This window comes from Chaetodon auriga, chromosome 9 (assembly GCF_051107435.1).
Source record: "Chaetodon auriga isolate fChaAug3 chromosome 9, fChaAug3.hap1, whole genome shotgun sequence".
In the NCBI taxonomy this organism is placed as follows: Eukaryota; Metazoa; Chordata; class Actinopteri; order Chaetodontiformes; family Chaetodontidae; genus Chaetodon; species Chaetodon auriga.
The window spans coordinates 16,304,871-16,327,253 of NC_135082.1; the positions used below are offsets into that span (position 1 = coordinate 16,304,871).

Sequence of the window (22,383 nt, forward strand, 5' to 3'; positions counted from 1 at the left end):
GGATGACTCTCAGATTGTCTCTCATCATGTGACTGACACGTTGTGTTTCTTTGGACTGAAATCAGTCATTCACATTGCAATCTGGTCACAGTCAAATGTTTTTCTTTCTGTCAAATGCCCACGAAAAAGACAGCGTGCATAGGCGCTGTTTATAACTCTGACATCACTCACACACACACACACACACACACACACACACACATACCAAAGTAAGTCTTCTGGTGATGCCTGGAGTCATGTTTGACTTGAATCACTTTAGATAACAGAAAGCACGGGGGCTTCTACAGAAAAAAAGTAGGTTGCCATAAAAATAAACTGTTGTGTAGTGCACAGAATTTACGAACAGATTTAGGAACTATGATTAATCACATCTCCAGTGAACTAGATCATTACAGCCAAGATCTGCACCCATCATGTATGATCCCAATCATGTTGGAATAAGAGACCCTTTTTTAAGTTGTGCTGGCCAATAGTATGCAGCTCCTATCAGGCATAAGATCATATTAATCTTTTATCTGTAGTCCAGCAGTGTAAATGTGTCGGTGTGGCGCCATCTGGTGGTGATACACAGTGCTTCACCAGGATTATGTGATTTCTTGCTATTATGTCCCTCCACTGACAAGTAATTAGTTACAAATCAGATACCCCCAGAGTGGTAAAGTCAGAAAAATAAATGTCAAATATCACATATTATCAAGAAAAAATATTGTTTTATTTCAGAGATCAAGGGAAGCCTTTGAGAAGCGGTTGTCTTTTAGTTTAGAACAGAAGCATTGACAGTGAGTAACACACAGAAACACATCGCAACACAGAGCACTTTCAACTGGTGAGCCAGGAAATAACAAATAAACAACCCTGTTCATGGACATTAAAATACAATGAAAAAATTGGATCATGACATTTAATCTAATGGACAACTGACTGCAAAACATTTCCCCAAGATATGGCAAGTGTTCAATGAACAAACATAAGCACGTAAAATTCAAAATGTGAAGGCAAATAAGTAGACAGTGAGACACAGTGGCAAATGATTTTGATTAAGTCACCAATAACACGTCTGGGTTGACAACAAGCACACAGGAAGAGCCACATCTCACAAACTCAGATCATCTCTCTCATGCTTCTTCTTCACAAATACTGTGTGTTTGCACACACGAGGATTACAAAGAAAACATTGTGACCTTTACAAAATCAATACAATACCTGATGATCCGGTATTGCACCTCATTTCAACATGAATACGAAAGCTAACTGTTCACATGAGAGGGAGAAAAAAAAACAAAACAGAACCAGCAGACTGTTAGCCGCAGTGTCACATATGGCCTTTGACCTCTGATCGTCTTACTGCTGCTTTATCACTTGTCCTTGCTCTTGTCCCGTGGTACACGACCCATATTATAAAATTCTAAGTTTGGCCTCATATCGGTGAGGTGGGCGAGCCGGTTGGACAAGGCAAAGAAAGCAGCAATGGCGGCGATGTCCCAGGCATCCTCCCGGTCAAAGCCCACCTCCTCCAAAGCCTGGAAATGCTGCTCTGTGATGGTGTCGCAGCGACACACAGCCATCGCAAAGTCCAGCATGGCGCGCTCCCGAGGTGCCAGCTCTGCATTCTCATAGTTAACAGTGACCTGCGTAAAAGCAGGGAGGGAAAGAATGAATGTGAATGATTGACTAATTCATTTTTCACGTCACATAATGAGACTAGTACACCTTAACTACACTTACCGTATGTTGTGACTACAGTAATTTTGTATTATAATAAGCGAAGCAGTTGCAATTGATTTAAGACGATACCTGATCAGAAAGAGTGGGTTTCTTCGAGTAGATGCGGTGCAGTGCACTGTGGGATACCACACAGTACAGGCACTTGTTGTGGGAACTGGTTGCCACAACAATCAGCTCACGATCTGCCTTCGTTAATCTGCCTGGGAGACAAAAAGATATTAAATTCATCTGAAATCTGGAAACACATTGACGCAACAACAACGAGTCTATGTTCAAGATTTGAGTAGGTTCTGGGAAAGGTTTGAGTCAACAAAGTTAATCCAAATAAACAGGTGAGCCTGGTTTGTGGAACATGCCCCTGATATTCAGGGCATGGCCACATCACAAAAACACCTGCACAATCACACATCAGCAGAAGCTCAGATCGTTCAGTTCAGCAGAAGAAGTGTAGCTGCTCATGGATGCAATGACTGTTCAATATGACTAAACACACATAAACGCCTGACTGTGGTTATCCAATAACCACACACAGGCTGCACAGTTGAGTATGACATAGTTTGTGTTTGAGGAGTCAAATATTATCTGAAATGGAGTGGGCCTCCTCTGGGCTACCTCCTGCTCCACATTGCCTCTTAACGTCTCCTCATTAAGAGCTTTTTTTTTAATCAGTCATTTCTGAAAAGCTGAAACACGATAATGAGGAGCTCTGTCCATATTCCAAACCACTTAAAAAGCCTCAGAGGCCACATTTCTCCTTACTCGATAAGTCCTGGTTCAGGACTGCAGGAATAAAGTTTAAAACCCGCTGAAATAAAGATGTTTCAGATGTATTATGGCCTGCTCACTAAGATAACATGATCTCACCCTTTCTCTGAACAGCACAGCTGACTTAGCTCAGTCGTTGCTAAATTTGGAAACCTTTATGTCTGCGTGAGTTCGGAAAACAGCCCACGCTGCTGATGCTGGCCTGAATGACAGATTGCCTGTCCTGCTTCCCTCCCCGATGGTTACCTGTTTATACCACACCTTATTTACCACAGCGTCTGCCGCTCTACCTGCCACTGTTTGATCATCAGCTGAAACAGATTCAATGTCACACCTGCCTCCTCATGTACCACCTGCACTCCAAAAGCGGTTTTTCCATGGCCCCTGCTGTCACTGAAACGCAACAGACTGGAAAAACTCAGCCCTGGAAAAAAAAAAGTCTGCAAACCTCACTGACAAATAACATTTTGGCTTATTCAGGTGGTGGATTACGTGTTGTGTGTGCATTGACCAGGAGTGCTGAATGAGAAGTAAAGTGTGAATGATGCATTGGGGCCAGAATGGTACAGGGGCCCTTGAACATGCCAAGAATTAGATGTCTGTACTGTTTCCAGGTCCAGGCGCTCTTCTCAGGATGCACCGCCCGTGAACAAAACCACTTGCACTTACTGCCAATACGGACACACAACAAAAACAAACAAACACACACACACACACACACACACACCTGTCTCTTTGTTCATTAGTTCATTGTAGTAGGCGAAGAAAGCTCTGAACTCTGCTGGACGATGAGACAGGGCTTTGAAGACGTTCGGCAAAAAGCCTCCCTGTGAGGAAACGAGAGGTTTATCAGGAAGTGAAGTCAGACTGTGACTGAATGTTAATGTGCAGCAGAGCTAAATGCCTCCCATCGCCTTTTTCTTTCTTTCTTTTTTTTTTTTTTTTTTTTACCTTTGACTCAACTTCCTCCATAAGCTCCACTATGTCATAAGGCAGGTCTTTCTTGTAGGGAATTGGATAGCGACTGATTTTCTCCGCTGGCGGATCGCTGGAGAAATGCCTGATCGCCGCCACAGCCGCCGCCTTCCCGCGAAATACGCAACGCTGAAGGGAAGACGGGAGAGTTACATGCGTCATGTGGGAAAAGGACTAAAAACAGGACAAGGCAGAAAAGTATTCGACAACTTACAAGCTGTGTGAACACATGGGGGCGAAAAAACTTGGAGACGAGGTTGCTCGCCATGACAGTCGGCAGAAAAAGTAGTCTGCAGAGTGCAGGGGAGGGAACGTCAACACCGGCAGGCAGCTCGGATAGTTTAGTCGGATACTTGTGAGGTAGCGACTAGCTTGCTGCTGCTACTGTATCAAAAGTCAGAATGTTATAAGTATTTCAAACTTTCAGTCACCTGTTATTGTTGTGCAATTAATGTTAACCCATGTGTCATTGGTTATATTACAATCTCATGTATGCTATAGTTAAATATTGTAATAATCGTGACAGCGTTTACCGTGTGTCTCCTGCCGTGTTATTAAAACTCGTCGTTGATGTGTCAGACGTCAACAGTGCAGTGGAAGAAACCAATCACAGTGCAGTATTGAGTCACGCCTGCTGTCCGTCACCGCCCTCTTGCGCTATTCCTCCTCACCGCCAGGGGTCAGGCTGTGTGTGAATGGCCCTGATAGTGTTGCCATAGTTGCCACGGGGCGTTTTTGCCTGTATCTCATATAGTTCAAAGCCGACACCCTAAGCCTACAGAAAAAAATTGTTTGATTACAAATTAAATTGAGTAGGGTTAGATCTATGGTGGGAGTTCATACCCGTGTTGTGTCTTCCAGCATTAACCAAGGACGCCGGATTTAGTCCACAGACAATGCCATGTAGGTGGTTCGCGCGCTCCCTGAGAGACAGAACCCAGGGGAGAAAACCTGCCTCGACCCCGTGCCCCGGAAAAGGTTGTAAACGAGCGACGGGGTTTCATTCATTAAATGAAAAACCTTTCGGATAATTTAGCGAAAGAAGAAAAATAATCGACTGTGGCTTGAACATTACAACAGAAATGTTTTACCATGTAAGTATGTGTATTATTCCCCGTGTGTGAGCTGGCTAATAACAATAAATGGATGTTTTCTTTATCAATGTGTGGTTAGCATGGTTGCTGCTTAGTTAGCATAGCTAATGCAGCGGAACAAAACTTTTCCAATTCCCCACTATTATAGTATAGGGTTGTTGTCTTATACACATGCAGACATCTACCAGTTTATCTCTTGTCTTTTCAGATGCCCGCAGGATAAACTTCATATGAACTTAAAATATTAAAATACCCATTTACCGTTGTTTTATGATGCACGTATTTTTTGTGTTCACAGATTTCTTTGGAGCATGAAATCTTACTTCATCCGAGGTATTTTGGTCCCAACCTCCTCAACACCGTGAAGCAGAAGCTTTTCACGGAGGTGGAGGGTACTTGCACTGGCAAGTGAGTGGCTGCAAGACTCGATTTTGTGGAATTACGACAAACAACCTGTTTTTGTTCAGAGCTACATAGTTAAATGGTACAGAGGCTGTGCTTTGGCTGGCAAGTTGTAAACGTGGCATGTTGCATGTATTGAACTAGATCAGATGTTGCACTGAACCTCAAACCAATGCAGGGCTGTGTGTCCACACTTTCAGAGGAAGAGGCAGAAATAAACACATGGGCATTTCTATCTGTTTCATCGGAGATAGACTATCAAGTAATAGGTTAATATTCTATGGGTTTCACAAAGGTTTCATCATATGTTTAGTGATTTTTAAAACTTGTGTTTTAACTGTCACCATTTTGAATCTTTTGGACTCATGGCCTATGGAAGACAGTGCTGAAAACTGTGAATTTTAACTTAGATTATTAAAAAGCACTTAAGAACCAAAGGCAACACACCAGGGCCCTCTAAGTCATCATGACAGTATCAACATGCACGACAAAATTAGTCATTTTGCATTCATACTTCTGCAAGAAAAAGCTTGTCATATATATTTATGTTTTCTCTTCAGGTATGGCTTTGTCATAGCGGTCACCACCATTGACAACATCGGAGCAGGGGTGATTCAGCCAGGGAGAGGGTTTGTTCTCTATCCGGTCAAGTACAAGGCCATTGTGTTCCGCCCATTTAAAGGGGAAGTGGTGGACGCTGTGGTCACTCAGGTTAACAAGGTGAGGGTTATATGATGAGGACATGTGGAATCTGACACATTAATTCCCCCTGTGTGTCTCCAAAGCTTGCCACCACCACCTCTCCCTGCATGCCTCTGGATGACACTATAGTACATCATCCTGACACTGCACAATGGCTCATGCCTAAATCTCTGCTGTTGAAGTGCACGTCTCACAACTTCATTGTTGTAACTGTGTTCCCAGTTTCCAATCCAGAGTTTATGAACTGTTGTGGTTGATGAAGTTGAATTTGAAGTGATTGATAGCTGATAATGGGAAATTTTCTTTTGGCTTTATCTAATTTATATTTTTCTCTCTTTCTTTCAGGTTGGATTGTTCACAGAAATTGGTCCCATGTCTTGCTTCATCTCTCGTCATGTGAGTCAGCTTAACATCTGTAGTTGCTAACTGACTCGGTTGGTTCTAATACGCTTTTTGATTTATATTGTCTTTATCTCATGAGAAACTTTGTTTCTGCAGTCCATCCCCTCAGAAATGGAGTTTGACCCCAACTCTAATCCTCCTTGTTATAAGACAGTTGATGAGGTAAGAATGTTCATTATTTCTTACTACCAAAAAAAGAAATCACAAATCATTTCCTTTCAAACAAAATGAGTAGATGTAAAAATCCAGGTAATTATAGTTGCACTGGTGTTAAAGAAGGTACGTTTCATGAAACAAAAGAAAGTGGAACAAGTATAATGTCAGAAATGCTGTTTGCAAAGTAGCTGCAGTGCTGCTTATGGCTGTACTGCTCCTGTCATTGTACTTTTTTTTTTTTTTTCAAGGACATTGTAATCCAGCAAGATGATGAGATCCGGCTGAAGATTGTTGGAACAAGAGTTGACAAGAATGACATTGTAAGTGCTTTATTACTTTTTCTCTTAAAAACTAAGACCATATATTTTCGCTCTCTGTTTGCAAAAATAACAGTGTCACACTGTATCTTTGAGGTTACACAGTAGTTTATAGAAGTGACATTTTGCGTGTTAATTTACAGTAAATTAAAAGCTATCTGACCGGTTCAGGTTGTACCCCGCCTCTCGCCCATTGCCAGCTGGGATAGGCTCCAGCCCCCCACAACCCTGAAAGGAATACGCGGGTATAGAAGATGAATGAATAAAAGCTATCTTTGCCCTTGTTTTTCAGTTTGCCATTGGGTCTCTCATGGATGATTATCTGGGTGAGTATTACATAACACATTGTCATATAGATGGACATGAATTAATAAAATGCCATACACATTTATTCAGTGTCAGAGTATTCGGCACAATAAGAAAAACATGATTCATAGTTTGAATCAACAGGTTTTTTACTGCTTCAATTTGGTTACTGCGGTTGTAGTGATACAGTTTTGGCTGTACTGTGTGCTGCCTGAGTTATAAAAATGTTTCATTTATTTTCTGTTCTGTGACTGATCATTGAAGTTTCCTCCTGCACTTTATTTCCAGGTCTTGTCAGCTGATTCGCCCCAGAGGGAGCACATTTCACATGGGACTTTTGATGTGGTAGTCTAGTTGCTCCTTGGTTAAAATGAATATTTTTCTACACTGATTGGAAAGAAGCACCATAACTACATCATTTTATGCTCTACAAACCTATGTTTCTAAGTTACTAAGTTTCGAAGGATATGTAGCCTGGAGAATGTTTATTAAATTGACCATAAGATTCCATTCTGTGCACATGTAGCCCATATTTTAAATTGACAGTTTTTTTCATGTAGAATTCATAATTTCTGTCTTGTATTGTTTGCGTTGTTTTGTACTGGATTGTAATAAAGTATTTTTATTTGTTATTATATCTTTGTATCCTTTTTGTTTTTAAATGTCACAGTATGTTAGGATCTTATTGAAGCATCGAGACTTATATTAATACTAATAACAGTAGTCAAAAAATCAGATCCGATGCCTCTCTCAGGCCACGCGAAACGTGAACGCGGAAGGGCGCGCACGTCGTGTGGCCGTAAATACGTCAGCGCGCCGTGGAACTTCCTTTCTCTCGTCCTGAAGATGGCGGCAGGGGTGAGTAAGATGGAGAGCTGGCCAAAAATGGGGCTGTCTTTTAACTTTCCTGCCGCAATCCGGCAAAAATCAGGGCCATCTGCACTCGTACTTATTACTTCTGGTCGTTAACATTATCCTCGGTCTGTTAGGTAGCTGTTATTGTGTTTATTTACCATGAATTTCATTCAATGTTCGTTGTGAGGTTAGCTTTTGCTATCCTGACGTAGCATTTACACTGAATGACGCCCCTCTCCTGGCCAGGCGTGTGCCACGTTACCTTTGCTTTTGTCAAGATTTGAAAACTTTTGCGATTATAGATGTTTTCGCTGAACATTGTTTCTGATATTCAGCTGCGCAGTCCTAAGGCGAACCCGTATTTGATTGAAATATCTAGAGAGATGCACAGGAAGACATTTCTTTCTATATTCCCGGTAATGATAGTTAGCATTAGCATTAGAAGCAAGCTAAAAACCACGTGAATATAAGTACATTTTTCCTTGTAGTTCGGTAACGAGGTACGTGTATTTGGTAGTTTCACCTAACAACTCTGCAGCTTCTCCCTGTGCTCATTCCTCATTCATTTTAAATGGTAGAGCATCCTGATAAGAATGGCAACATGGATATGAATCAAAACACTGCAAGACCTGGTTTACCTTCCTTTTATCTGGATTTGTGGCTCTGACAAAATACTCTTGTCCCAGATATTGCATTGTGTATGTTACAGAAACAAAACCGCACTACAGAGCCAGATACATGTAGTACCTCTGAGATATTGCCATGAGAACATCCTTCAGTTGACTCAACTTTTTGCTAACCTGCGAGCAAAGATATGATACTTGAATGTTCAGATTAGATGTGTAAAGTGTTTTTGATTGTTGAATAGTTGCAGCATTGTCTCCCTTCTGTCCAGACTCTCTACACGTACCCAGAGAACTGGCGGGCCTTCAAGGCCCAGATTGCAGCCCAGTACAGTGGTGCTCGACTCAAACTCGCCAGCAACCCCCCTGCCTTCACCTTTGGGCAGACGAACCGTACTCCTGCCTTCCTGAACAACTTCCCTCTGGGCAAGGTAAGTGGTTGGGTTCGTTGATCGTGTGCACACACCCTACTGTGCTGCTGTGAACCCTCACTTTGTAATTAAGTGGAAGGGCTGACACGGCTTAAACTGTATCAGCATATTTCTTCATGTCTCTCTGGAAAGAAACATGCTACTTAATTCTGCCATTTCTTTTGTAGGTACCTGCCTACCAGGGAGATGACGGCTTCTGTCTGTTTGAGAGTAATGCCATTGCTCACTACTGTAAGTTGCACATTTACTAATTAAATGGTTAAATGATGCACTATTAATTACATTTATGGTTTACCTAAAATTTGAAAGAAAGTAGAATATATGCCACTAGGTTTGACAGTTTGTCTACAAACGCTTGCTGAGGTGTCAAATCAGGAGTCACCCCTCTTAGGGGAAAACAGGTGGTTCCCTGTCATTGGGCAAGGCAGTGTCCAATCATGGCACCAAGTCTTAATCTGACAGGGGAAGAGAAACTTGAGACCATATTCATCCCAGTCATCTCTGTTTCAGTGAGAAAAAAGGCTGGTTCATGCTATGGGCACAGTAAAAAGAGACCAATCTTAGGATATTGAATTATTTTACAAGACAAAACTATCAGCAAATCATTATTAGATTACCCAATTCACAGGTCACAGAAGGTCTTTGTTATAGTTGATCTAATCTGCACTTGTACCTGCTTTTCTCTTCATGCTTTTAAAGGGAATACATTAATACTGAAACACAGCAGTTCATGCCATGAAAACAACTTTTTGTGCGCTTAATGTGCATTTGAAAATGTTATGAAAGTATGACTTGTGATTTCTTAGAAGCACTTCCCATCTTTCAACTACAGTGAGCAATGATGGCCTGCGTGGTGCCACTCCCCAAGCCGCAGCCCAAGTGCTGCAGTGGGTGAGCTTCGCTGACTCAGAGATCATCCCTCCAGCCAGTGCATGGGTCTTCCCCACACTGGGAATCATGCAGTTCAACAAACAGGTTTGCAGCTCAGCATTTTCTGCTCAAGCCAAAGACTTAAAGTATTATTTGAAAGGTGTGGTCGAAGGCTGACACCAGTTTCATTAGGTCAGAGTGCAACACCCTGTAGTCGAGACTTGACCGTTTAATAGTGTATATATTGTGTAACCCTGCATAGTCATTCCTCTGTTTGGCTTTGTCCAGGCCACAGAGCAGGCCAAGGAGGACGTAAAGAGGGTCCTTACAGTCCTGAACCAACACCTGAACACCCGCACCTTCCTGGTGGGAGAGAGGGTCAGCCTTGCCGACATCACTGTGGCCTGCTCCATGCTCTGGCTCTACAAACAGGTCTGACATTCACACACTCACAGCAAATGAGTAACACAAAGCCCCACACTCTGTTCATGAATTTGGACACTTCTTGGAGCATCACTTGATCTCTATAATGCTGCTTGAAGATGCTCTCCAGAAGGTGCTGACGCCTCTCTATTCCCTGCAGGTCCTTGAGCCGTCTTTCCGTCAGCCTTACCCCAATGTAACTCGTTGGTTTGTCACCTGTGTCAACCAGCCCCAGTTCAAGGCTGTCCTTGGAGAGATTAAACTGTGTGAAAAAATGGCCCAGTTTGATGGTGAGTCATCAGCCGTGACATCAGAAATCACAAGTATTAAGCATGCTGCTGGAGCATGTAACACGGAGGATGAAGTTAGACACGCAGTTGCCTTTTGTCACAGAATTCTCAGTTGTTCAGCTGAAAGATCTAATACAAGATGTAATGAGAACTGTGCAAATTTAGGTAATTATTTTTATGCCAAAATGTCTTTTGCATGCTCCAAACTGTTTAAACAGTAGCTGATGCTGCAAGTTTCGCGCACTTTGGGAAGACTTTGTTCTATAAAAATGAAATGAAAAGTTAAACTTGCAGATTTTGTTTTTAAATATGAGGAAGATAAATGGTTGTGGCCAAAAGATGGCACTAAAAGGGCCGACTGACAAACACTGGGTGTTCATTTATTTACTTATTAAAGAGTTTGGTAATTTAAATGAAATGCTGAATGACTTCTGGGGACAGAAAACTCCCCTTTTAAACAAATTGCTTGAAATATTTCACAAGTCGTCTCCAAAGCTGTAGCCAGAGAGAGGTTCCAGAGAGTGCAGATCATGGAACATTTTAACAGAAAACATGTTTTTCATTGTTCATTCTGCTCCTCCAGCCAAGAAGTTTGCTGAGATGCAGCCCAAGAAAGAGACCCCTTCGAAGAAAGAGAAGGGAGGAAAAGAGGCAGCCAAGCCCCAGGAGAAGAAAGAAAAGAAGAAGGAAGAGAAGAAGCCCGCCCCAGAGGAGGAGATGGATGACTGTGATGCTGTTTTGGCTGCTGAGCCCAAAGCTAAGGACCCCTTCGCAGACCTGCCAAAGAGGTAGGAAGCTTGTTATCCCCTCCCTCTCTTTCTCCTGCATTTGGAGCAGTTGGTAATTTGAACATTGAATCACTCACAGTGCCAGATGTGTGGTCTGCAGGCTGTGTGTTGGGCAGTAACTGGCCTGTACACCAATCACAAAAGTCCCCTTACCATGGAAAACAGTTGGTCCCCTGTCATTGGGCAAGGCAGTGTCCAATCATGGCACCAAGTCTTAATCTGACAGGGGAAGAGAAACTTGAGGCCATATTCATCCCAGTCACCTCTGTGTCAGTGAGTAAAAGGCTGGTTCATGCTATGGACACAGTAAAATTGATGCTGGAGCCTGGAAACCCAAATTTACAAGATGGGTTAGGTTGTGTAAGAAGTCTGTTTAGTTTGTTGACTTTCCAACTCCAATGATGTCATTAAGGTAGCAGCAACAACTGCCCCAACCTTCTATTTCATTTTTTTCCCAAATTATTTAATGTCTCTTACCTAATTTCCCCACCTGAATGTGCAGACATGTGACCTGATCTTTCTCCCTTTTCTGTAGCACGTTTGTCCTGGACGAGTTCAAGAGAAAGTATTCCAACGAGGACACCCTGAAAGTAGCTATTCCCCACTTCTGGGAGCACTTTGACCGTGAGGGCTTCTCAATCTGGTACGGCCAGTACAAATTCCCCAAGGAGCTTACACTTACCTTCATGAGCTGCAACCTTATCTCAGGTGAGACTCAGCTGCTTCCGCTTTAAATAACATGTGAAAGAATGTATTTTCAAGTCATTTTTGTGAAGGCATGTTTATTCGTTTTCTCAGGCCTATTATTTGTTACCTGGAGCAGTATGGTGGCGCGGTGGTTGGAAAAGTGATTTTGGCATCGGCCCTTCGTGTGTCTGGGTTTTAGTGGTGCATGTGTTGGCATGACTTTCCTTCAGTTGTTTAGGTTGGCTCACATGGTGCAAAGAGTGCTAGTTTCTCTGGTTATGTGAGTCTGTAGGCCCCAAGGCAGGCTTTCATGTGGCCTTGAAAGATTAGAGGAGGCAGGTGTTTATGGAGGAGTGTGGCTACACAATTTTTTTTCTTTTTAATAGTTCTGTACATCATGTTCCTCATTTTAAATGGCAAGATACCAATATCGTTCTGATACTGACTCTGATAGAGTGATCAGGGATTGGTGACAAAAGGCCGATCTGTTGTTGGATACCATTATTTTAAATAACATTTCAGTACAACTATATCAATGTATTCGTTTGTTACAGTTTGTCTTACAATGTTAGGAAAGCAGTTTTTAAGGCAAGTGTGACGTTGCCTTACACTTTAAAGAATGATCCCAGTCTCTCCCACACTGAGGCTTACAGCTTATTAATTAAACACCGGTATCGGATCAGTGCTCATTATGGTCTGATTCCAAAGGCCAGGTGTCTGTTTCGGACTGGATAAAGGATTATGTGTACAGGCTTTTAGATTTATTAAACATCTCCTGTAGGCCGAGAGTGTAGATTCTTGAGTGACACAAAGCTATTTCTCTTCCAATCAGTCGGAGTGGCTTTGGCCCATATTTCAATATAGGTTTTCAGGGCAGATGATTAAGAACACGTTCATAAAATACATAACTACAGATAAATAAACAAGGTTTGGTTGCTGCTTAAGCGAGTGCTTGTCCTGGGACTAATTGCATTTTGAAACCCGAGCAGCTGATTCTCCAAAGTTGGGCAGAAGCAGGCCTGTACTTAGACCAGAAGGTCAGCCCTCTTAAGACAAAACAGGTGGTCCCCTGTCATTGGGCAAGGCAGTGTCCAATTGTGGCACAAAGTCTTAATCTGACAGGGGAAGAGAAACTTGAGACCATATTCATCCCAGTCACCTCTGTTTCAGTGAGTAAAAGGCTGGTTCATGCTATGGGCACAGTAAAGAGAGGCCGATCTGAGGCAACTGATGTGTTATTTTACAAAACAGAACGACCCCACTGGTGTTCAGTCTTGGCCTTTTTTCTTTGGCCATATCTAAAAAGGTGGGCCTGAAGTCTATGTGGATCATCCACATAAGTCAAAAGATCAGTGAAATCCTTTAAAACATCCGTACCAAACATGACAGCATCAGTCAGTGTATCGGGTGCAGTTAATATTACATTATATGCTGTTTTCTTTTTAGCAATGAAGTGCTCACTATGTCTGAAACCCCTTCACGCTGTTCACAGGCATGTTCCAGCGCCTGGACAAACTCAGAAAGAATGCCTTTGCCAGTGTCATCTTATTTGGCTCCGACAATGACAGCAGCATCTCTGGCATCTGGATCTTCAGAGGCCAGGAACTGGCCTTCACTGTAAGTATTAAAGCGTAAAACACACGTTCCACAAATATCACGATTCGACAACAGCCCCACCCTCACCGGACAGCCATTCAAGTGCACGGTCACGATGACATGCTTGCACTGCAGCTCAACGTGAGGCAGAAGTTTCCCTTGAGACAGAATGTGTGATTGGATCATAGCCTCACCTCAGGGTTAGTGGATGGCTCCCTGTCATTGGGCAAGGCGGTGTCCAATCATGGCACCAAGTCTTAATCTGACGGGGGAAGAGAAACTTGAGACCATATTCATCCCAGTCATCTCTTGTTTTAGTGAGTAAACGGCTGGTTCATGCTATGGGCACAAACGATATTCAAGATCTCGATTTACTTGCAGAAATCATCGCAGAGGTCCAAGTGTTCTTTACTGATTATTCAGCAGTTCATCAAACCTGACGCTAATGCACACTATTCAAATAACATGTTGTTTTTATACCCCTCCTAGCTTTGTCAAGATTGGCAGATCGACTATGAATCATATGACTGGCGCAAGCTGGATCCAGACAGCGAGGAGTGCAAGATGATGGTAAAGGAGTACTTTCTCTGGGAGGGAGATTTCAAGCACGTGGGCAAAGCCTTCAACCAGGGCAAGATCTTCAAGTGAGAGGACACTGGGACAGTGAATGAAAGCACTCTACACTTCTGCTTTCCAGCACTTAAAACCTATGGACTTTCAGCCACCGCGCGCTTACTTTACTGCAAGAATGACTTGGAAATGACAGTGTTTGAAGACGAGAGTGAATTTTGTCTCAGTGGCTCCAAACTGGTTTTTTGTTGTTTGACCTGCGAAATAAAGCATTTTGTCATCTATGCCATCTACGGGAGTTCGTGTGTGTGTGTGGTCTGACTTCAGTCTGTTAAGCTTTCTTTTGAGTGGTATCTCACCTACAAATACGTTTTAATTTCCGGCATCTTTTCCCAGAGTGCCATCCAAAAAGAGATGAATAAAGTTTCATGATCAATTAACAGGTTGGCAGAGAAACGCCACTGTGATTGAAGAGCTTTTTTCTGTTTTTTCTTTTTTTTTTAACCTCCAGACAAAAGTGTAAATGAAAACCTAGATGTGCTTATGGAGATGTTGACATCCTTGTACAGTACACCAGTGCACGCACTTGACCACACCCAGTGGCGCTGCTGGGTGTGGTTGGAGATGTGTCAGAGTTGACCTCAACCAGAAGAGGTCAGTGAAACAATGTTTTCAGCTTGGTATCAACTTTAATACGACTGAAGATACCACACACTTTGTGTTCCACTTAAACTGCTGGTGATGTGAAGGGCTTGATGAATTTCGGATGTGTCCCCACTGCAACAACACTTGAATCTGTCCCCAGAGGAGCAGCTGTTTATCACTTTTGGCTGTCGGTTCAGCTGGTGCTGCAGTGGCCTGTTGTTCCTGCAGAGGGCAGGCAAAGACCTCACCTGAAAGCTGTCGGGCTTGCTGAATGGAGAGCATCCAACAGAGACAGAAAATGATTGGGCTGCGATCTTTGGTTTGCTCAAACGAAGACAAGAATTATGTCTGCTTTAAACTATGGGTTCTTGTTTTGATGTTGCTTGTGCCTCCCCTGGGAGAGGAAGCCTGAAACAAATCTTTATAAAGAACATCCACTTGGATGCCCCTTAAATGTGCAAAGCCAAGGTCGTTAAAATAATGTTGTACTTTTCCTGCTGAGAATATCATTGATTTACGCCACAGAACATTTAGTTTTTTACACCAAAAACCATGACATTAGTTCCACTTGTTCATGTCATGAATACACTGGAAACCAACATTGATGAAAAAAGAAAAGCCTAACTGACTCCAAAATAATTAAAGCAGACGTGTTGGAGGTTTGAAAGTTGGATCTTTTACTAACACAGTATATTTCAAATGTTTTTTCTTTCAATTTATTTATAAATCTGTTGTATGGTTTGACCACACCCCAATCAAATGCAGAAATGGTGAGTTTCGGGTGGTACTTCTTCATTAAAGGAGAAATGAGTTCCATTTCGAGGTCTAAACCGTGGTCTGCATACATGGAATCAGTCACTGTCACATCAGACTCAATGCTTCATAATCATTTCCTTTATTTTATACAGATTGAGGAAAATGTTTCTGAAGGTTTATATGAACTTTTTCTGTGCCTGATAGTGACAACACAGCATCTGCTGTAACGGGACACACCCTACCAGTTTGTATAATGCTTTTGATCATTTGTTAATGTTCCCACACCTGCAGCCTGGCTTATCCTTTCATTTCTGCTATAACTGATGTCTTTGTTCACTTCTTCACTGTGTACTCTATACACAGTAGCTGCAGGTAAAATAGGACATCTGGAGCCAGCCCATGTAATGACCTCCGTTTATATTTCCATGAATCATCTTTGAATGTCAGTTTTGAAATGTCAGTAGGCCAAATGCATTTTGCACAGTCAATGCAAGTTTAATCACTGAAGTTCTCACTCAGTTCTAATGTTAATAAGATCTGGGGCAGATCTCTTTTTCTCTCTGACACACAGTCACACACACATGCGAGAGATGCACAAGGAAGGAATCTCATCCCGGAGTGAGTCAGATGTGTCATTTTTTCCAACTTACTAAGCATGATTCAAGATCATTTAGGCGCAACCATCTTCCACTGTAGTGTTGAATCGGGGAGGCCATTTTAGTTTGTTCTGTGGTCTCATGGAAATCAGAAAATGGAAATGTTCCCACAACAGCGAAGCGAGTCCTTGAACGCATGACTCACCCATCCTGTGGATCGTGGTGGAAGAGGGCTGTAACTTGAGCAAATAGCTCCAAGTTCTCCCACAGCATCGCGGCAGCTACAACTCCGCTGATGGCTAACCCTTCCACTGCTGAAGGAGTGCTGTTACAAAAGCCTTTTCATCATGCAACCAAATATGAAATTAGTGTGAGGAGAGCACACGCACTTTCAAGGCTCTTGTGGCAAGCTTCCTATGCGGTGGCTGCAACGTTAAGTCCACAGAATATCCTGGTCCTTGCTTGTGTTTAGTAACTTCAGAGTTAAAAGCTCAACTGAAGTAAGCCACAAGAACAAGAACAATATGCAGACTTATGCCAACAGCAACATTTTCTCGTCCAGTCCTGCCAACCTTCCTCCCCCCTGGTCTTTATTTCTCTCTTGGCCACACACTCACTACTTCTTTTTCCTTCCTCTCTCCCTGCCCTTGCTCTGAGGACATTCTTCTATGTTCGTGCGGGGGGGGGGGTTCTTAAAAGCAGTTGCAGCAGTGAGGAGTGTTGCCGAGGGAGGAACACAGAGAGAGGCCGTATTGTTTTGCCACACAAAGTCCCTGTGTGGCTGTCAGCCCCCCTGCAGGAGCTTAAGGCCTGGTATGCATGTGCTGAGCATCTGGTGGTGCAAGACACACATCTGGAAAAGAGTGAGGCAGCCGGTGGGGGGCTTGGAACAAGGAGGTGAAGAGCTAACACTGGGGAGTCAGAGTCCAACACAGATTTCTGTAAAGGACGTCAATACATCTGAATTGCTGAATTGCTGAAGAGGTTCCTCTTCTATGGTTTTAGGGTTTTGATGACTAGGATGAGGCAGTTATAATTAGACTGTAGAATGTGGATATTTTCTTAGGATGTGGCTGCAAAGTCTTTAAATAGGCATATTTACAGCTCTGCTACAGTGTCTGGGCTTAATGGCTAATACAAGCGTGTGTGAGCATTGTCAGACGGTCGTAGGGGCGTCTCCAGGCGGACAGAAACAGCGCTCAAGACACCACACATATATTGTCCAATCCCACCCTCTGAGTTTTATGGAGTTTTCCTTAGACTCTACTCTGGGGTTGGGCCTGCTTGAAGCTTACACACAAACACAAACACATGGGGGCAGGAAAATGCATCCTTGGTCAGCACTTGAGGGCTATTTCACCTTGAGTGTCCCCTCTTTACATTCGAGGTGCAGCCACAGACTGGAATGCAAACAAAGGCAAGTAAGGACTCATACAGGTCAAGAAAGGACTAAAGTATGTAAAAAAAGAGGAACAAGGAAAAGTATGTAAACTTGCAATATTAGCAGAAATGTTCATCTGGATAAATCCGTGCATATCTGTTGCTATTTGACAAGAAAAGACGACCTTCGGATATTCACCTCTGTTCCAGAGTGAGGGGCGTTTGTTCCCATTTGTGCACTTAAATGGGCGTGAGCTGTGCATTTCTCTGTGGCACTAAAACGCAGCATGGTAATTTAGTACTGGAATGGAATGAAGGAGGTCAAGGGTGAGCCTGCTGAGGGGAAGTAACCGAAGAAGGCAGGAACAGACAAGATAGTATGCTATAGCTACCAAGCAGGTATGGCTACATAACAATGCCTGTGAGTTACATCCATAAACTGAAGTGGGACAGTCATTGCTCAGAGAGGCGATTTGAAATCAGTTATTTCTTGGTGAGTTGCCTTGCGCAGAGGTTTCCAGTGTGAGAGAGGAAAGTGTGTGACACGAGGGAAGGGAGGAGAGGTACGGCAGAGGGAAAACGGACAGCCCCTGCGCTTTTGGACATGAAACCCCAGAGCTGCTACTGGCTCATGTTACCAGAATTTGAAGGAGGGGCACGAGGAGTGATGTTGTCAAACTAAAGCAAAACTATAATACGCACCACCATGACTACCAAGTGCAGAAATATTGATCCCTGTCCTGGAAAAACAAACTTAAGTCAAAAGCTATATAAAATAAAAATATTGAAATGATTGATCCCTCTTCATCATCCTTCTAGATGATGTATTACTCACCAACGGTATTCATCACTGAGCATCGGAAATATTACCTATAAAAGTTTGTAACCATTGTCTGGTTTGGGTGTGCACAGAACGTTCATTGTCAAACTGGCCCAAGGCTATCCATTACGTTCTCATAAAACCTAACTTTGTGTAAGTAAGCACTTTATGGTTACACTGAACACAGCACAATTTAGAGCAACTTACACTGTTTCAGCTCTTTTAAAGACATCTTACAGGTTTGCTCTTGAAATGCCGCCTGAGAAAGAGGCAGTTCAGATCTGGATGAGCTCTCTGAACACCAGGTACCCCAACTGTGATTGTGAAAGAGCTGATTGCTGTTTCATGTATTGACTTGCAGGAGGCTTACGGTTACCATTCCACCTAAAGAAAGAGTTCGAGCGTTGGAACATTTACAGCTATGACTGGAATGTGCTGCTCAGGAAGGTATCTGCGTGTGTTGAAGCAACAACAGATGGGCGGTGAGACAAAGGGAGGGGAAACTCTTGCAAAACCCCGTATCACTCCCTTGGATCAATAACTCAAAACATTGAGTGATTGTTTGACATGGGAGAAACTGATGACACAGTCGGATAATCAGATGCAATCACAAAGGCACCTGTGTCCGCATGAATGTGTCAAATCTATGGAGTTTCTTCACTCTCCGGGGGCTGATATGTTGAAACAGTCGGGCAGCAGTAACACACCTAATGTGAGTTTTCAGTAACCTAATGAGTCTGACTGCACAATGTGATCACGTTGGCAAGACTGAACCTGTGAAATGTGCTGCTAGCATCAGTCTGTGAGATGAGTCTACGTTCAGACATAAAGAAACCGCAAGGCTGTATTGAAAAAACAGGAAGGGTGGAGGATCATCCCAAAACACAATTACAAACTTTGTGTAACAAAGTAGAGCAGAGTTCCTTACTACGTTATAAACCTCTTTGTGGCATGTGATATTTATCCGTATACACACAGGGCATTGCTATGGAAACATCCCTGCAAGTGCCTCCCCCCTTGCTTATTATGTTACTATAGCAGCCATCCCAGAATAGTCTCGTTTTTTTCTCTCTCTCTGTCCCTCCCTCGTGTTCGTGACTCACAACTCGCAGTGGAAACCACAATTCAGTCTGTCTCTCATTCCCCTTTTTGCTCTTTACATTCTTCTTTGTACCAAAGGAGCAGCTCGCCTTTCTGAATCATCACCGTGTGTGTGTGTGTGTGTGTGTGTGTGTGTGTGTGTGTGTGTTTGTGAGGGAGCACGCGCTGTGGGGAATTCCAAACAGATTACCAATGATGAGTTTCTATGGTGATGGCAAATATCAGGCGGGGTGACCTGTGTGTTGCAAGATAGTGTATCTTGAGTATTGCACACTGTCATTAGCTGACTGTGACTTCTTTGTAGCTGTAATCTCTCCATGGATACACTCTGCTCTCAATGGTTGCTTTAGGTCCACTTTGTTTTGAGAATTCCCAGCTTGTGGTCTGCTGACTCACAGCACTCCAGGGGCAGGAGAGCACAAAATCACATGTATGGTAACGCATTGCATACAATGTAGCAGATGATGCATGTGGTGATTAAGTTAGGGACGAACTTTTTGATGACGTGGTGAACAGGAACATTATCTCTCTGGTTTTGTTTTAGGTCCATGGTCTTACCCATTTGCCAAGAAGATTAAGAAAATCCAATTATCAGCGTTGATTAAATTAAGTTAAATTAAATTGGGTTCACATAGAGGATGAGGCCATTTCTTAACTGTCACAGCAATTTTACAAGTCGGGAATTTTCCAATTATATTCAACGCTTCGCTGGTCTCAGTTTGAGTAAATTAAGAATGGAAAGAAAAGTCACTGATTTTCACTCAGTTGACCAAGAATCTGAAACAGATAAGCTGTCAGGTTAACATTTTGAATGTAGTTCAAATATCTTTGGAAACTGTTACCAACAAAATGAAAGTCAGTAAGAGTAGGCAGAATGTCCTCCTCATTTTATAGGATTATGATAGTCTTCAGATACTTTACTTAAGTAAAAGTATTAATAGAACATATTTAGTAATTAAGGAACACATAATACAGTACTTGAGTAAATGTACTTTGGTTGATGATGCGCACTGTTACAGGATGAGGTGAAGCAAATGTTAGACGCCTAACATTCTTGTATAACGTGATAATAACATGTTTTATATGTCAAATTTTAATGTGGAAAGTAACTCAGAAGTATAGCTGTAGTGGAGCAAAAAGTACAACATTTTCCTCTGAAGTCTAGTAGACGTGTCCGAATAAAGCATCATTCAGTAAATGCCACTGAATAAATGTGTTCTGCATTCCAGCACAATGGATTTCACTTCTGTAGACAGTAACGGGCATCATGGAGAGAGAAAGAAAAAAGAGGCTATTTGCATGAGACCTCATTTGCTTAGACTGTATAATTTACTGAAAATATGCTGTAAGAAAGTAGAAATTCAGCCAGCTGTATGTAACCGTTTCTTTTGTTATTCAAATCTTTATTACATAGTATTTGATTACATTAAATTCAAAACACAATAAATACTATGTAAATTTGAGGGGACTTAACAACCACTTGAGGGATCGATTGTTTGATTTAACAATCTTATCTCCACAATGCACACAAGAAACAACTGTTTCAAGAAGTTAATGATGTGTGTAACTCATTGTGTTTATATCAATCATACATGTACAAAACATTAGCGATAGCGCTAACAATGGAACTGTTTGTCTTGTTACCTGCTCAGCTCTCTGTCATTGTCATGGTTAAGGAGTAAGAGATTAGAGATCAGATGCTGCACGTGATCACACAGAACTTGCATTCGTCACTACCTATCTATCCTTCAAAACCCCTGTGCTGCAAAGCCAGTGTTTTGGTGGCTTCTTTTCTTTTTGTTTTCCTGTGCATGTGAAAAAGAGGTCTTGATCTCAATGTGAGTACAATGAAGCCAAATTAAAATAAACAGTAATAAGACCGAGTAGGAAAAAAAGAGAAGAGACTGCATTTTGAATTAATAAGCTGGAAACAGCTGGAGGGAAATATGATAGGTTCCTACGTGTCCTGCTTAATTTTGCAGTGTTTTTGACTCATTTTCAACAATAGTGCATTCATTTATTATGAAGAACACAAGCTGAATCTGTAGTACCCTTTGACATTCTTTGACACTGACAATGCCTCTTTGACAATGTTTATCTGACTGTGTCTCCAGCATCCACTGGTGAGGCACTTGTTACAATATTGACAATGTTGCATTGTGTAAAAAAACCTAATCAAGTTGGTATACAAAGAACTCCTCTATTTGCACTCAGTATGGTTTGTGTAGCGAGTGTCTGCTTTTAACAATGATCTCTCCAGATGTAAACTGGACTCCTAAATGACTTTAAGTGTATTGACATTTCCAAGCAACCACAAATGCAGCAAACAGGATCATGTTCAGTGATAGGAGATGCTGTGAATAGGTTCACTGTTCAAGTAAATCACGATTTTATTTGGGATTACTGACAATAAAAGTCGAAAAAAATAAATTCCACCAGCATTTTGAAAACGTACCGCAAGTTATTGGATACAACTTTAAGTATTTCCAAAATAAATGTAGGGGGAGTTCTCTATCGTCAACATACGTAAGAGAAAAGGAAAAGAAAAAAAGAGCAGCAAACACAGAGTTACATTCTCAAGCGTGTTTTCGAATAGAAGTCTTGCTTTGTATCTCATGTTCTCATAATTTATCTTGATGACTCATGCAAACAGGCCATTTGCCAAGTACACTGCATGCATTGTCTGAATTTAGGAAAGAATGTCCACTGATAATTGTGACATTTTGCAAGTATAATGCAAGAATTCCGTCTCTTTGACCAGATCGTAACCTTTATCAGCTATTTTCAAAGCTATTGTAAATTCCTTTGGGTTAGAAACTCTGTTGAAAATGTGTTCAAATCGTTCTTTGTGCCTGATTAAACCTGCGTTACACAATCAAATGTGCAACTCCCACCCATCTGGCTCGTATGCCTATGGCGTGCAGAGCCAAATAGTTGCACAAGGAAATCTGATGGAATTGGATAATCATTAGATCCAGGTGTAGTGTCATTTTTCTTTAATTGTGTCACAAGTTGAATTTTTGCTCAGATCAGTGCCATGTGACTTCCCTTATCCTGCGGGCGACATTAATCAGACACACACATTCATACGCACACACACAAGCATTT

General features: G+C 42.2%; 3 protein-coding genes across 3 annotated transcripts; 2 read left to right on the forward strand and 1 right to left on the reverse strand.

The window, feature by feature from the left end:
- Positions 1-692: 692 nt before the first annotated feature.
- On the reverse strand, positions 693-3,807 carry LOC143326185 (uncharacterized). The gene is made up of 5 exons (XM_076739717.1): positions 3,680-3,807; positions 3,442-3,594; positions 3,218-3,317; positions 1,795-1,925; positions 693-1,628 (listed from the first exon to the last, which is right to left on the reverse strand). The coding sequence occupies exons 1-5, from the start codon at positions 3,731-3,733 to the stop codon at positions 1,356-1,358; spliced, it is 711 nt and encodes a 236-aa protein (XP_076595832.1). The 5' UTR covers positions 3,734-3,807; the 3' UTR covers positions 693-1,355.
- Positions 3,808-4,001: 194 nt separating this feature from the next.
- On the forward strand, positions 4,002-7,479 carry polr2g (RNA polymerase II subunit G). The gene is made up of 8 exons (XM_076739718.1): positions 4,002-4,559; positions 4,858-4,967; positions 5,522-5,681; positions 6,009-6,059; positions 6,162-6,227; positions 6,470-6,541; positions 6,831-6,864; positions 7,133-7,479. Exons 1-8 carry the CDS (start codon positions 4,548-4,550, stop codon positions 7,144-7,146), a joined length of 519 nt encoding a protein of 172 aa, XP_076595833.1. The 5' UTR covers positions 4,002-4,547; the 3' UTR covers positions 7,147-7,479.
- Positions 7,480-7,674: 195 nt separating this feature from the next.
- On the forward strand, positions 7,675-14,266 carry eef1g (eukaryotic translation elongation factor 1 gamma). Its single transcript, XM_076739154.1, has 10 exons — positions 7,675-7,702; positions 8,595-8,753; positions 8,921-8,984; positions 9,586-9,728; positions 9,912-10,055; positions 10,207-10,336; positions 10,920-11,124; positions 11,660-11,832; positions 13,304-13,428; positions 13,897-14,266. The coding sequence occupies exons 1-10, from the start codon at positions 7,691-7,693 to the stop codon at positions 14,053-14,055; spliced, it is 1,314 nt and encodes a 437-aa protein (XP_076595269.1). The 5' UTR covers positions 7,675-7,690; the 3' UTR covers positions 14,056-14,266.
- The last annotated feature ends 8,117 nt before the right edge of the window (positions 14,267-22,383 follow it).

Bases quoted from the DNA above. Each gene is read 5' to 3' on its own strand.
- LOC143326185 (XM_076739717.1), bottom strand. From the start codon at position 3,733: ATGGCGAGCAACCTCGTCTCCAAGTTTTTTCGCCCCCATGTGTTCACA. The intron at 3,595-3,679 runs GTAAGTTGTCGA...TCTTCCCTTCAG, and splicing joins CCCATGTGTTCACACAGCTT to CGTTGCGTATTTCGCGGGAA. The intron at 1,629-1,794 runs GTATCGTCTTAA...GCTTTTACGCAG, and splicing joins AACCCACTCTTTCTGATCAG to GTCACTGTTAACTATGAGAA.
- polr2g (XM_076739718.1), top strand. The intron at 4,968-5,521 runs GTGAGTGGCTGC...TTTTCTCTTCAG, and splicing joins GAGGGTACTTGCACTGGCAA to GTATGGCTTTGTCATAGCGG. The intron at 5,682-6,008 runs GTGAGGGTTATA...TCTTTCTTTCAG, and splicing joins TGGTCACTCAGGTTAACAAG to GTTGGATTGTTCACAGAAAT.
- eef1g (XM_076739154.1), top strand. The intron at 9,729-9,911 runs GTTTGCAGCTCA...GGCTTTGTCCAG, and splicing joins TCATGCAGTTCAACAAACAG to GCCACAGAGCAGGCCAAGGA. The intron at 10,056-10,206 runs GTCTGACATTCA...TATTCCCTGCAG, and splicing joins TGCTCTGGCTCTACAAACAG to GTCCTTGAGCCGTCTTTCCG.